The sequence below is a fragment of the Protobothrops mucrosquamatus genome, unplaced genomic scaffold (genome assembly GCF_001527695.2).
Source record: "Protobothrops mucrosquamatus isolate PMUCROS unplaced genomic scaffold, P.Mucros_1.0 scaffold48, whole genome shotgun sequence".
NCBI classification, from domain to species: domain Eukaryota; kingdom Metazoa; phylum Chordata; class Lepidosauria; order Squamata; family Viperidae; genus Protobothrops; species Protobothrops mucrosquamatus.
Window position 1 is genome coordinate 1,720,912 of NW_015386430.1, and position 15,030 is coordinate 1,735,941.

At 37.3% G+C, this 15,030-nt stretch overlaps 1 protein-coding gene across 3 annotated transcripts in view; it reads right to left on the bottom strand.

Annotated features, from left to right (window-relative positions):
* Window positions 1–1,155: 1,155 nt before the first annotated feature.
* NT5C3A (5'-nucleotidase, cytosolic IIIA) overlaps window positions 1,156–15,030 on the bottom strand; it is a 53,424-nt gene continuing 39,549 nt past the window's right edge. For all 3 annotated transcript variants that reach the window (XM_015811754.2, XM_015811755.1, XM_015811753.1), the window contains 7 exons: window positions 10,017–10,086; window positions 9,495–9,541; window positions 8,564–8,649; window positions 7,500–7,589; window positions 6,293–6,455; window positions 4,053–4,253; window positions 1,156–1,523 (listed from right to left, as the gene is read on the bottom strand). In XM_015811754.2, the coding sequence (XP_015667240.1) occupies window positions 1,422–1,523; window positions 4,053–4,253; window positions 6,293–6,455; window positions 7,500–7,589; window positions 8,564–8,649; window positions 9,495–9,541; window positions 10,017–10,086 (759 nt within the window). In that variant the 3' untranslated portion in view covers window positions 1,156–1,421. The remainder of the gene's footprint in view (window positions 1,524–4,052; window positions 4,254–6,292; window positions 6,456–7,499; window positions 7,590–8,563; window positions 8,650–9,494; window positions 9,542–10,016; window positions 10,087–15,030) is intronic.

Sequence of the window (15,030 nt, forward strand, 5' to 3'; positions counted from 1 at the left end):
GAGCAGCCCAGCCCGACCAAGATGGAGGGAAGGCGAGGCAGAGAATCGGTTGTTAAATGATTTGAAAACCACCACTGGTCGCTTCTAAAGGCCGCTCATTCACTCTCCCGCAAAAACTGCTCCTTTTATAGGTTCCCTCACCCTGCCCAGCTCTCGCAGCTGTTCCCGGACTCCACATGCGTGGAAAGGAGGAGGGGAAGAGCCCGGCCCTGCGTCCCTCTGTCTGGCAATGGCGCGTGTGCCCATAGGGATGGCTCTGCGGCACGCGTGCCATAGTTTCGCCATCACGGCTATAGCAGCTCCCATGCAGTATATCCTATCTGCTCCACTTTTCCCTTTCTTCCTCTCCACTCTTCCAGATGGCATCTAACAAAATTACGGAATTCCATAAGAAATTAGATTGTTTTTTCTTCAACAAATTCTATTTATATGTATTTCAACTGCAAACTATGCTTGTGAACTTTGGATTGATAAACTTATCCTCTAAGAGTAAACCAGCAACCATTATAACAGTCCTTATCACATCTAAATTCACATCTGATATTTGTTTAGAAGCTAGATGACAATCAAGAATGTCTGAGAAATATTTGAGGGTCTGACTAGTACAGGAGAAAAATTTTGTGGCTTGTAACTGGAAAATTAACATCTTCCTGAAGAAAAAAATAAAGCAATAATATTTTGTCTAGTTTTAAAAGAGAGAAGGAAGAGTTTGCCAAAAATTTATAGATGAACTTTTTTTTCAGATAAAAACACTTTTTAAACTTGTTTTCATGAAAGCTTGTGTAAGGGAAAAAGTAATGAAGAGAACTCTAGCACTTGATATTCATGTTTAACTTATAGCACAATGCAATGAAATATATTTCTGTAGAATTGCCTTTCAAATTTCAGTACTACTAAATATGACTTTTTTGTAACAACAGTACTGTAAAACTCTAAAATATCTGCTTCATCATAACCTTGTTTAAGCCAGCATGACTTTAAAATGTTTAGATTCAACTGCACTTTCTACTACAAAGCAGTGAGCTTTATCAAAATGTAGTGATTTACACAAATTGGTACTACTGAACCTCAAAAGATTTGATATTTATTAATCAAATCATTTGTTTTATCACCCCCAACACGTTTCCCTTATTTTCTATAACATTTCCACAAAAATGCTGAAAATATCAATTTTATTGTGCAGAAATAAAGATATATTTTCCAATAATCATGAACAATATTTCCTTTGAAATTAATAAATAGGGAGATAATAAACAGTGAAATATATTTCAATAGCATGGAGCAATATAATGAGGAATACAGTACTTTCCAAATGAACTGGTAAATAGTGTGGAAAGCAGCATCTGATTATTGTTTTCATAGCTGTCATGCAAATTTGTCCAATGGGTTCTTTTAAAGGAAAACAATGCTAATACTGTATATTACAAAATTTTTTGCAGGATTGAGTTGGCCACATCCAGAGAGTCATCTTTCACCAAAACAATATCATAGGACTCCATATATTTTTCCAGCAGTTCTTCAACCTAGATTTTAAAATGTGAAGAAAAAAATAGTGTGAAAAACCAAATTGACATTCTTTATATATTTCTTTTCTTCAGTATATTTTTTATTTCTACTTCTCTTTTTTCCATTTCTTTCCTGTACTTTCTACTCTCACTTTTTATTCTTTCTTTTAGTTTGTATTTTTACTATTGTAAGTATCTTCAATAAAATTACTGTAAAATGAAATTGACAGAAAGGGGCACGCACAAATGCAAGAAATTTGCTAAGAAAATTTCAGAACCATTTACATATAAATTAAACTGAGCCTGAGTTAAACAATCATATCATTTTGTTGTTTGTCAACTGTAACAATATAAATATACTTCTATTAGTTTAGATCACGATTAGAATCTAAAGCCACAAATTAAAGAGCATTGAAATTATTTGTACTTTAACTTTTTCTTTCTTTTTAAATGAAATGTAGTAAGATTTCAGTCCAACTTTAGAAATAATTTTATTTTGTCTAATTTAAAGAAAGGGAGTTCAATTAAAAGTTCTTTCCACAATTTCATGTACATTACATTTTAATAAAATAATTGTGTTTTAAGGAGAAATACAGATTTTTTTAAACTAGAGCGTTTTAAAATGACAGTTTGGTTTTTCACACTATTTTTTCCTTCACTTTTTAAAAGATGTGAAAAGATCTTTTAATTTCATATACATAATTCAACTCCTCTTCTTTAAATTAGACAAAAAATAGAACTTGAATTCTTTTTCTTTTCCTTCTCACTTTTTTTAATAAGCTTCTTTTACCATTCTCTTGTTTTATTGTTTACATATGCCTTTTAACTATTAAAACATGAGCTGGTTTCTTTTATACTGTCACATCGTTTTCCATAAAGTTCCTGTAGCCTGTCATACTATAATTGTAATAATAATGTAACAGTCTATAATGGTAAACTGAGCTTATTTCTCCTTTAACTGTAATCTTTAGTTCTGTCTAGTGTCCAATTTTTAAAATCTTACTTTTAAAAAAGATCAAAACAAAAACATTTTCCCACATGAAAGATTCTTTAGCCCAAATCTTATTTCAAATTTATCTAGATCTTACTCTGTTTGTAATTTTTTTTAAATCAACTTTTATTCATCCTTTTGTTGTTTATTCCATTTTTAAAAGTTCTTAAACGTAATGTTTTTTTTTCATTAAGGATTGAAGGGAAATTTATTCAGTGTTGCCAAACTTGTTGATTCAAAGATTTCTAATAGCTAAAAAGAACTTAAGAAATAATTTCCAAAGGTGATTAGAAAAAATATGTGAATGTAATGTCCTTTCAAAGATGCTGACTGCAATTTGGGCACAATGGCTATTCCCTCATTTCCCCAAGCTTTAGATCCATTTTCTTGCAGCCTCCTCACAAAGAACAGCTGTCTGAAGTACTTGTGAACGATTTTCCAGAAAGGTTCAAAGACCCAGCCTCAGGGAGAAGGCATGGTATGGCCTGCAACTGCCTGCATACAGTAGGGTCAAACTGGATCCACCTCATTAGCCACGGAAGAGGGTGGTCAACTGAGTATGGCAAGTTCTGAGGAGCATAGGATGATGGAAGCCATCAAGGGATTTATGCTATGGTACTGGGATGGTTAGTCACAGGGTGGGGCTTGAGGTGCATATCTTAGCAGCAGTGATAATGTTGCAATTGAAGTAGACCCCTGGGGCTGGTGGCAACTGGCTGATATTGCTGAAGACCCAGGCCTCTATTCAGAAGGGCTGCAGTGCAGGACAGCCAAAAGGACATAGATGAGAGGAAGACAGATGTGTGGAAGGGTTAAAGCACCCCTGTAGTCAGAAGTGTGGGTGGATTTCCAAGCATTCGAATTTTGACAATGTGATTACGGGGACACTGCACAACTAACTTTAGGGATCAATCGTAAGTCCATTTTTTCAGCACCATAACAACTTCAAACAGTTGCTAAATGAATGATCATATGTCAAGGATTACTTTTTTTAAAATCCAGCTAAACTGTTAAAGGCCTCCTACATAAATATTACCTGCTGCTGGCAAAGTAAGGATCTGGGAGTTGTCTGAAGACTCTTGGAAGATGGCATTATTTTAATTACCGGTATTTACCTAATTGAAAATAGGGGCATCCTACTAGGCTGCAATTAGATTTAGTATATTTTGACTATATCTTTGGAGATATTTTTTCAACAAAATATGCATGACAATCAAACATGACAACTTTTCACTTTGGTCTTACTAATCTGAATCTTTGAATAGTAAACTATTTTTTAAAACCTTTTTACTTTAGCAGAGAGCACATGAAAAACATCAACAAGTAACTCAACATTACCATTGTGCAAAGCAATAAATTGAAACAAGCCATTCTCACATAATGTATTTTCTATTTGCCATATATTTAATTCTGTTTTCAACTCTAACTGCAAATGCATTGAACTTGGCTCAGAAGTAGGTAAGTAACTGAAAAATAATTCCTATAAATAGTATACAAAACTGGAGAACGTGAACTTTACAATAGAGTTTATGCTTATCAATCGCCTACACACTTACTTTATCATTGAGATACCCAATCTTAAGAATATGTTCAACATTTGCCACTCCATCTGCCATTGTTAAGTCTCCTTGAGAATCTCCAAGTAATATGATATTGCTGTTGTCTTTTAATTGTTTAAAGTACTCTGTATTTTTCAAGGCCCCATTATGTTTGTTATAAACATGAATTAATTCTCCTTTAAATCCTTTCAATATGCCCTATTGAAGATGAGAGAAGTTACTCCTAAGTAACCAGGCAAACATATATAATTTTAGAATGTTTCCAAGACAATTTTCTCTTTCCACCAACTATAACATATTTTCATTACATGCATATAATATTGAGAATAAAATGCTTCTATTTAAGCCTAAATAATGGCTATCTATTTTATTTATTTGTATGTTGCACGTTCTCAAAGATTCTATATAATTAATGATCAGAAACATAACTGAGCAACCCCCCTCAAAGTAATATACCTAGACATAAAATAAATCAAATACAATACCATAATTATATTTATTTAAAAAATCTAAAGAATGTAACTATTTCAAATTCATATTTTCAGTGACATATCTTCTTCCTGCACATGATGAAATAAATAGGTCTTAACCACTCTCCAAAAACGAAGGAGCAGACTCGATTTCCATAATAATTTCAGAGTATGGGAGCAGTGAGAAAAATATACACTTCGAAAGCCCATCAAACAGCATGCATATATAGATAGGATCTTGAATGAATTGATTACAGTATTCAATCTGTTTGGACAGGCAGATAATATAGAAGAAGATCCCTCAGAGAACTTAATCTGGAATCATAGATGTCCTTAAAATGACAACCTCATTGTATCTCATTCAAAGCAAATTGGAAATGAATAGAATTGGCAAAGAAATGAGGTCACCTGAGGATGTAAGGATATATTCTAAGGAATTATGGAAATAACCCAGGACAGGGATGTCAAACTGCCGGCCCGTGGGCCAGATGCATCACAAGGAAACCACCCCCACCCCATTGCCGGCAATGGGGAAAAAGTTCCGATACGTCGTGCGACGTCATGTGACGTTGCGAGTTTAACGTGTCTGACCTAGGAGAAGAGAATCTAAAGGATACTAGGAAAACATCAGGTAAAACACACACTAAACATGTCTGAAATCTAGTGTTACAAATAGATACTCCCCTCCCCCTCCTCAGATGACCAGGCTGAGCTCATGGGTGAGGTTAAATGTATCATCAGTTTGGAATCACTACCTAAGTCCAGCCCCTCTTGAATTCCATTGACTCTTATCTAGGATCAATTTGCCTTGACTGTTAGTAGATCAGATTCTTGTGCATAGGTAACATGAAATAAACTTGAAGTGCTTTGAACTAAACTCTTCTTTCTGGTTACTTGCACCTGACAGAAGGGAAGAAAACCAAGCAGATTTGCAAAATTTTGTTATTATAGTTTGTCTTATAGTTCTGGTGGTCCTATGGAGTCTGTTTCTTGATCTGGTCTATCCTGAAGATGACATATATCCATTAATGTGAAGGCTACCAGATTTTGTATCCAGCTGTAGTTTCCAAGGCAATCCCATGTAGAGCACTTTGCAATAATCAAGGTGGCAGATAAGAAAAAGGAATGGATACATGAAAGTCAGTTTGGTCTGGTGATTAAGGAACCAGGCTAAAAAGTGGAAGAGTTCAAGTTCAAGCCCCACCTTAATCATGAAAGTCAGCTGGGTATCCTTGGGGCAATCACTCTCTCTCAGCCCAAACCCACCTCACAGGGTTGTGATTGTAGGGAAAATAGGAGGAGGAAGGTGGATTGGATATGTTTGCCACTTTGAGTTATTTGTAAAAATAATAAAGGTGGGATATAAATAAATAAATAAATAAATAAATAAACAAAAAAAAAAATGTAAGTAGAGCCTCCAAAGTCAAGAATGGCTGCAATTGGTTAAAAAAAATAACTGTATAATAGCCCTCTGGTCTAGACCAGAGTTTTTATATGCTAAACAAGCAGGAGCTCTGTGTCTAGGTTACTTCCACACGGCAAGACATGTTTGAACAGGAGAGTTCAACTCTGTTTTCAGGAAGACATTAAAACTGAGTGAGAGCAGAGAGTCCCAAGACATTCCACAAAGTAAAAATTTCTGGGCAGACTACTCTCCCTATCCATTATAACTCTAAATCAGAAATATGTATGTAACATTTTTATATGGACTGAAAGATTCTTATATACTTTAGTAAATGATAATGTAATCTACAATTGCATACTCACGTTATCATCAAAATCCATAAAGTTGGAAACTACTTTGATATTGGAATGGTAAACACCTGCTTGATGAATAATCTGTTCCAGTATGTCTCCAATCCCAGCAGAAAATATAAATACTGGAACATTATGTTCATGAAGTTTGTCAAAAAAAAATTCATACCCCTCTCTGTAAAATAGAATAGTTATTTGTGAAAAAAACTGAATTAAAATCTGACAGTTTTTTGGGTTTTTTTGCTGAAATAAGAACTGAATAACTCCTATTCTCAGTTTCAGAATAAACAGCTGTAGTAACTGGCATCCTATTATTTATGAAGCCCAGGCTTCAATATTTTAAGAATGTTTTATTTTTAAATGAAATGCCCTATGGATTATTCTGGAAACTAGTTGAGAAATTTGCTTTTGTCTGATAATTCTAGTGTGACTTCTGTTTGTACAGATACCTATATTTATTTTGGTATATAAGTGACAAGGAAAAAAAACCCTGCCTTTGAAAAGAATGAAACAGGAATCCTAGGAACCCTGAAGGCATCTTGTAGGCCTTGCTTATAGAGATAAAGCAGAACAGAAAAAAAACACCTTGTGATGTATCTGCTTTCCTATTCCTTGAATCTGAGTACATGAAATAATAGGGCAGCACTTAGAAAGAGCATAGCTACAATCTTGTTGAAGTACGGTAAAAAAAAAAAAGAGTCAAATTATTATATACCCCAATTAAAGAAAAAGAAATATTTCAAAGACTTTGTTTTAGATGCAATATTACTATTAGATCAGTAATGGTTAGTAATCATGACTTTCGGATCATGACTGCTATACAAGCTAAAATTAAACTTTGAAGAAATAGAATCTTCTATATTACATTACTGTAAAAGGTGAATGAGCAAGCAGAAAGTATTTGATTCACATAAAGCATTATTTCCAAATATAGCCAAATCCTCATTTATCATAAAACATAACAAATAAATAATGCAACCACTGTGATATGGAACATTTTTAGTGTTCTGACATAGTAAGAAGCTATACAAGAGTTACAGTGGGAGAGGCAATATGTGCTATACAAGAGTTACAGTGGGAGAGGCAATCAAATTGAAGCACTTTACTCATCACCACTAAGTGCAAGAGTAAGTCCACATTGGAGCATACATGAACATATAACATTTCACACTATTTTTGATTTCTTATGTGTTTTAGGACTACAAAAATAGATGCTTACTTCAGCATAACATCAGACTCTCTCACAATTTCAGCAAGTTTGTCCTTCTGTAATTCTTGTTCAATAAGCAAAGCATGGGATTTGTTGTACCTAAAGTTAAAAATAAAATATTAAACCTTTTTTTCCTTGTAGACAGAATATTTTTCTCTCTGTGTGTCTCTGTGTGTGTGTGTGTGTGTGTGTGTGTGCGCGCGCGCACTCACATGCACCTTTGAATCAGTCTTGACTCCTGGTGACTGTCTGGATTAGTTGATGTCATTTTCTTGGCCAGATTTTCAAAAGCAGCTTGCCATTGCTTTCTTTCCAAGGCTCAAAAAGAGTGACTGCCAGAAAGTCACACAACTGGTTTTATGCCTTAAGATGAAGCTGTAACTCAAGGTCTCTCAATTTCTAATCTAGTTCCTTAACTCCTACATCAAATGGAGTCTTCCTTAGGGCTTTTTGTCCATTAAAAAAATAGTATAAATAGACCTGATCTATTTTTCAATAGATTTTCAACATGTTATTTGGCAATCTTTATAACTGGTGCAATAATAACCGTTTAAGATAAACCAATCAAATGGACAATCAAAAAAGAGAGACAATAATGGATTAGCCTGATCTCTAGCAGATGTTCTACCATTCCTTGTTATTGGACATGCTGTCTGGGGCTGATGCGATCTAAGGTTGAAATATATGCGGGGGGAAAAATTATTCTACCCATTATATTTGGAAGGTGATTTTACTTCTCAAAAACTGAATCTTACATATTTATTTTTCACAAATGCTGTATATATAAAATTATGTCGGATAGCATTATACGTTTTCAAAATCCATTTGGATAATTGGAGGACACCAATGAAACTGTTACTTAAAAAATGCAAGAAAGAGCTAAGAGGCAGTAACTTAAAGCAATAATTTTAATTTCTTGACAAACTTGTTTTAAGTGCACAAATGGTGGATTTAAAATGGGTCATGTGGTTTATTAAGACACAATAAATGGGTGCTCTTATCAACAATTGCTTAATTGTTCAGATGTAAACTTTAAACTTTAACAGTAAACAAGTCACTTTTCACAAACTCACCATTCAACCATATATGGATACTTCTCTTCCACTGTAAGACCAGGATCAATTTCAATAGCATAATATATTTCTTTTAGCTGGAATAACTAGAAAGCAAAACAGTTAGTTACTATTTATTTCTGTAGTATCTCTTTTTTCTAACTGCATAAACTAAACTGCTTCCTTAGTTTTGATATATATCCCTAGTATCTTAAATAAGAAGATTATATACAATATTCATTTAGGACAGTCATGGCGAACCTTTTAGATACCGAGTGCCCAAAAACCGCCCCCCGCCCCTGCTCCGCCTCCCGCCCTGCATGCTCCGCCCCCACCCGCCCCCTGCCCCACCCACCAGCAGGGCCACTCACCACGTCCGTGGCCTGCTGCAGATCGCCCAGGCAGCCCTGCAGCGCCATTGGCAGCCACGCCCTCTGCCCACACCCCTCAGCATCATCTGCACGCTATGGAGTGCGAGGGTGGAGTCTTGTCCCTGTTGCCCGGCTATGTACTTGGCTGTGCTGCTCCGTGTGGGCCATGCCCGAGAGCGACTCTCCTCCAGGGGGGCTGCTGGTGAGGAGAGGGCTGCGGGGGAAGGCGGGGCTGGGGCAATGGCACGCGTGCCCCACAGAGAGGGCTCCGAGTGCTGCCTCTGGCACGCGTGCCATAGATTCACCACCACTGACTTAGGACATGTATGAACAGATAGACACATACATACAAAAAAACAGCAAGTGATCTTAACTCAGAAGTATACAGGGAATTCTTGATTTACAATGGCTATTGGGACTGGAATTTCTGTTACTAAATGGTTACTGAACAAATGGTGTAAGTTGAGGATTTACCTGTACTTCATGCCAATTCTATGCAGAGTATAAAATAAATAATAGAACCTTTCATAATAGCAGAAATTGATAATGAATAGAGAAAACAAACATCAGTTTTAAATTACCTTTTTGCGACATTCCTCTGTAATGAGTTTACAGTTGTCAATGATATCTAGAAAATGTTCAAAAAGGTTTGAGAAATGAGTATGTGCAAATCAAACAATGCAAAATTTTAATTTACCCATCTATTAGTAGAATATTTATAACTCACTTAAAATAAGGCAAATCTCTAATTTTAACATTACTATTGGTTAAAAGTTATTTTAAAAATAATGGCATTCAAGTGTTAGCCTACATAAAATACTCAGATTGATGAAAGGAAATTATCTTTGACTGCAATCTTTCCCTAAATCCAATGTCCTTATTAAAATGAGATTATTTATACTATAATCCACTGCAGGGAATCTGGAAGAATACAATGGTGTTAAACATAAAACAATACTTAAAATGTAACATATCACAGCTAGACTAAATACTGTGCTAGAAGGAAAAACAAAGGTTTTTTCTTCTATGTGTTTTCAGTCATAAGTTTTCTTGAGTTTCATGAGAAATATGAAAGTTTTTTACAAGCAATCTATAATACTCACTATGACATGTTGGACATCTTTTGCCATTATGGGAAAACCTACTTAACGTCATATCAAAGTCTGTAATTATCTGTAAAGAGTATATAAAGAAATGTATCATGAATGCAAAATAAAACTAAATATTTGAAAGGTAAAATCAAAAAGGAAAATCAGTAGGTACTTATAGGCTGTACTCTCATTTAATTTTAAATGCATTGAAGCTTTTCTTTCAGTTTTTAATTTGCCACATTTCGAGTAATATTTGAGCCATGGTGAACTGGGATCAGCATTAATTGTAGTTTCCTAAAATCAGCAAACTGTTAAGGAACCTGGTGTTTTAGAAAATCTTAATTAAGACTAATAGTTTAGAATTCAGATTTAATGCTGGGCTGTGGTTAGTTGAATAAAAATTGCATTGTGGCAGTAATGTTATTGCAGTAATATTTTAGCAAATTAAGGATTTGCACAAAATATCCAAGGAAGAGTTTTGGGAAACCTTGGATATGATCTTGTATGATCTGAAGACTGTCCAGTCTGATTCACTGCTTGGTATGAAACTGTTTTCTTATTATTTATTTTGGAGAATTGATTTATTGGAAAGCAATACTATATGGAAATGTTTAATAGTCTTGTTTGTTCATGTTTTGGAATAATGTTTTTTAGCAATTCTTAGGGAGGGGGAGTGACTTTTTGGGGATTAATTAGGCTTTTCTAAAACTCTAAAAGTGCCTAACCAACTTTTCCTTTCACTATTTAAGTGTTATGTGCTTCTGGCTACTTTCCTTCGTGACCAATAACCAGCCAAGACACAGTGAAGGCCTTTTGTTTCGTTTATTGCAATAAGCGGGGAGAGAAGCTATCAAAACTCTCTCCAAAGTTTCAACCCACATCCCTCCTCTTTCCTCATTGGCTGACGTACTATGAGGTTATACTTTCTGACCGCCTCCTACATATTTCCTGCTACATACTAAATCATACATCACATGTATATTAAAATTAGGAGATAATTTATGGAAGGTGTGTTAGTTAATATTAATGAACTAATTGCACATGCTCAGTTGTCTGAATTCTGCCCCCCCCTTTTTATGACTTCTTAGAAAAATAGGTTCTTTCCTGTTTTGCTAGTTATCTCCTCTTACATCCTCCCTTTATGCTATCCATTCCGAGTTCCCATCCATTGTAGTTTCTTTAATAAACTTGTTTCTCCACTCAGTAAGTTTCCACTGCAGTAAATTCAATTTTAATTTTCTCTTTCAATATTAAAATTTGAAGACCTTTCACTTATTCCTAAGGATCTGTAAATGTTTTTTTTAAATTAAGAATATGGTCTAATCACTCTTAGATTAATAAAGTATTCAAACCTCATAACTGTTTTACCAATAAATGTGGCCATATCTTTATATTTGGAACATTGCCAATTTTTATAAAACATTTTCAATAAAAAAAAGAGACGAAATAAAGAATTCTTTTATTTCTATCCAAAAATTTGAGATGAATTTTGTAGGTAAATTAAGATGTAAGAGAACTTGAAATAAATCAAATTTTATATTAATCAAAACTTGTATTTTAAAAATTTACTCCCTTAAAATCTGACTTTTAACAATAGCTGTATCTTTGTTACTTTCAGAGATAGTGTGATAAAATACAAAGTTATGACAACTCTACAAGAGCACCAAGGGCTGAGGTCATCAAGGGAGAAGAAATGATTCTTACAATGTCATAGTGGAAATTATGCTCCTTAACATTGGCATGAAACTTCACAATGCATGTTTGAAAAGGTGGAGCCTGCACTGTTAGATGACAGCACAATTTATATTATTTTGGCATCATCATGGCTAGCTATAGATGACTCTGCCATTCTGTGATCAACATCCTATATTAGAACTTTTTATTGCAAAACTGAAAGGTCTATAAGAAATAGTAACACTTTTAAAGCCACTTTTAATACTGTAGTATTCCTGTTTTTAGACAGGACCCAGCCCTGTCGGTCATTTATAAAATTATTAAGCAGGATGCCTTCAGTGATTGGGGATGGGGTGGGGGCTATCATCATCATCATCATCATCATCATCATCATCATCATCATAATACAGTTGGACGGAACCTTGGAGGTCATCTAGTCCAACCCACTGCTCAGGCAGGAAACCCTGACCTATACCATTACAGACAAATGGCTGTCCAGTTTCTTCTTAAAAACTTCCAGTGTTGGAGCATTCACCGCTTCTGAAGGCAGGTTGTTCCACTGGTTAATTGTTCTAACTGTCAGGAAGTTTCTCCTTAGTTCTAGGTTGCTTCTCTCTTTGGTTAGTTTCCACCCGTTGCTTCTTGTCCTGCCTTCAGACGCTTTGGAGAATAGCCTGACTCCCTCTTCTTTGTGGCAGCCCCTGAGATATTGGAACACTGCTATCATGTCCCCGCTCGTCCCTCTCTTCGTTAAACTAGACATACCCAATTCCAGCAACCGTTCCTTATATGTTTTAGCCTCCAGTCCCTTAATCATCTTTGTTGCTCTTCTCTGTACTCTTTCTAGAATCTCAACATCTTTTTTACATCGTGGTGACCAAAACTGGATGCAGTATTCCAAGTGTGGCCTTACTAAGGCATTGTAAAGTGGTATTAATACTTCATGTGATCTTGATTCTATCCCTCTGTTAATGCAGACTAGCACTGTGTTGGCCTTTTTGGGAGCTGCAGCACACTGCTGGCTCATATTTAAGTGATTGTCCACTAGGACTACGAGATCCCTCTCACAATTACTACTATTGAGCAAGGTACCCCCTATACTATACCTGTACATTTGGTTTTTCTTGCCTAAATGTAGAACCTTACTTTTTTCACCATTGAATTTCATTTTGTTAGATAGCATCCAATATTCAAGTCTGTCCAGATCCTCCTGTACCTTAAGCCTATCTTCTGGAGTGTTGGCTATTCCTGCCAGCTTGGTGTCGTCTGCAAATTTGATGAGTTCCCCATCTATTCCCTTGTCCAAATCATTGATGAGGATGTTGAAGAGCACTGGGCTTAGAACAGAGCCCTGGGGCACCCCACTACACACTTCCCTCCATGTAGATGCAGTTCCATTGAGGACCACACGCTGAGTACAGCTGGTCAGCCAGCTACGAATCCATCTGGTGTTGATGCTGTCTAACCCACATTTTTCTATCTTATCAAGTAGTAGGTTGTGATGTACTTTATCAAATGCCTTACTGAAGTCCAAGTAAATTATATCCATAGCATTCCTCTGGTCCACTAATTTTGTCAGTTGGTCAAAGAATGCATTAAGATTTGTCTGGCATCTTAGTCTCCTGAATTATTGTTGTTCCTTGTATTTGGGATACTATTGATTATATTGTTCCACTGTCATGTTTATATTATTTTATTCAATTTTTAATATTAATATTTTGAAGATTTAAGATCAGATGACAGGTAAAACATCTGTGTGTGCCTTTGTGATTGTTGATTTCTTGCATTTATGTGGACAAGTCCCTATAGTTCTCTTGGCAAGGATTTTGGAAGTGGTTTTAACACTGCCTTCTTCCTAGGGCTGAGAGATCACTCAGTTGGCTTTATGCCAGCGGTTCTCAACCTGTGGGTCGTGACCCTTTTGGGGGTCGAACGACGCTTTCACAGGGGTCGCCTAAGACCATCGGAAAACACATATTTCCGATGGTCTTAGGAAACGAGACACTAGTGAGAATTTCTGCTCAAGGCTAGCTCCGCCAGCCAGCTCAGGCAGACAGGAAAGCAGCTGCCTCAGCAGCATGGCGGGGCTGCGCTACCCATCGCAGAGCAGCTACTGCCGCGTCGCCACGGCTATGAACCTCCTGCTCGGTGTCTTTCAGGTCCTCTTGCCTCGCTTCCGTCTGGGAGAAGCGCAGGGCCAAGGTAAAAAAAAAAAAAAAGCCTGGCNGAGGGGTAGCGTCAATCTGTAGCGGGAGGTGAAGGGGGCGGGTGGGTGGGTGTCGACAAGAAGGGAGCCGGGTCTGATAAGGGCGAAAGTTGAGTGAGGTTTTCCCCCTCGCCCCTCTCTCCGCCTCCCTTTGTGCAGCGGCGTCTCTGGCTGCTGCCTTCCCAGTCTCCGAGAAAGGGGAAAAAAAGAGCTGTGAGCGAGTTCCCCTTTCTGCCTCGTTGCTGAAAGCTTTTTTTTTTTAAACGACTGCTCGTTCAGAACTCCTCGGGGCTTGTTTGCACGAGCTTGTGGCAGATCAGTAAATAAAGGGGTGGGGGAGCCAAACTGTCCAAGGCGTTTGCTCCCTGAACGTGTGGACGCTGTTTTCATGACTTGCCACCACCACCCCCTCTCTTCCCGCCCTGCTCGGGCAACGCGCTGCTGCTGCTTGCTTGGGCAATGCGCTGCTGCTGCTGCTGGCTGAGCTGAGGCACCGATTTGATCCCCACGCCTCCTGGTTGCCCGGCTGCGCTCCGCCCCCGGCCACCCTCTGCGCCGGAGCATCCCCGCGCCGCCTGGTCTGCCTCTCTTGCCGTCGGAGAGCATCTGTGTGTGTCTACAGACCTTACTGGACTACCATCCCCAGCAGCCCTAAAAAGCACTGTGGAAGAGTGGGGAATGCTGGGAGTTGCAGTTCATCACCATCTGGAAAAACATGACTCTCCAAAGATCAATCCATCCTTCCTTCCTTCCTTCCTTCCTTCCTTCCTTCCATCCATCCATCCATCCATCCACTTCCCTTCCCCTTCAATTTCTCCTTCCTTCCTTCCTTTCCACCTCAATCTCCTTCCTTCTCCATCTCCTTCCTTTCCCCTTCAATCTTCCATCCTTCCTTCTTTCCATCTCCATCTCTATCCCTTCCCGTTCAATCTCTCTCCTTCCTTCCTTCCTTCTTTCCTTCCTCCTTCAATCTCCTTCCTTCTCCATCTCCTTCCTTTCCCCTTCAATCTTCCTTCCTTCCTTCCCCCTTCAATCTTCCTTCCTTCCTTTCCCCTTCAATCTCTTTCCTTATCCATCTCCTTCCTTTCCCCTTCAATCTTCTTTCCTTCCATCTCCATCCCTTCCACTTCAATCTCTTTCTCCTTC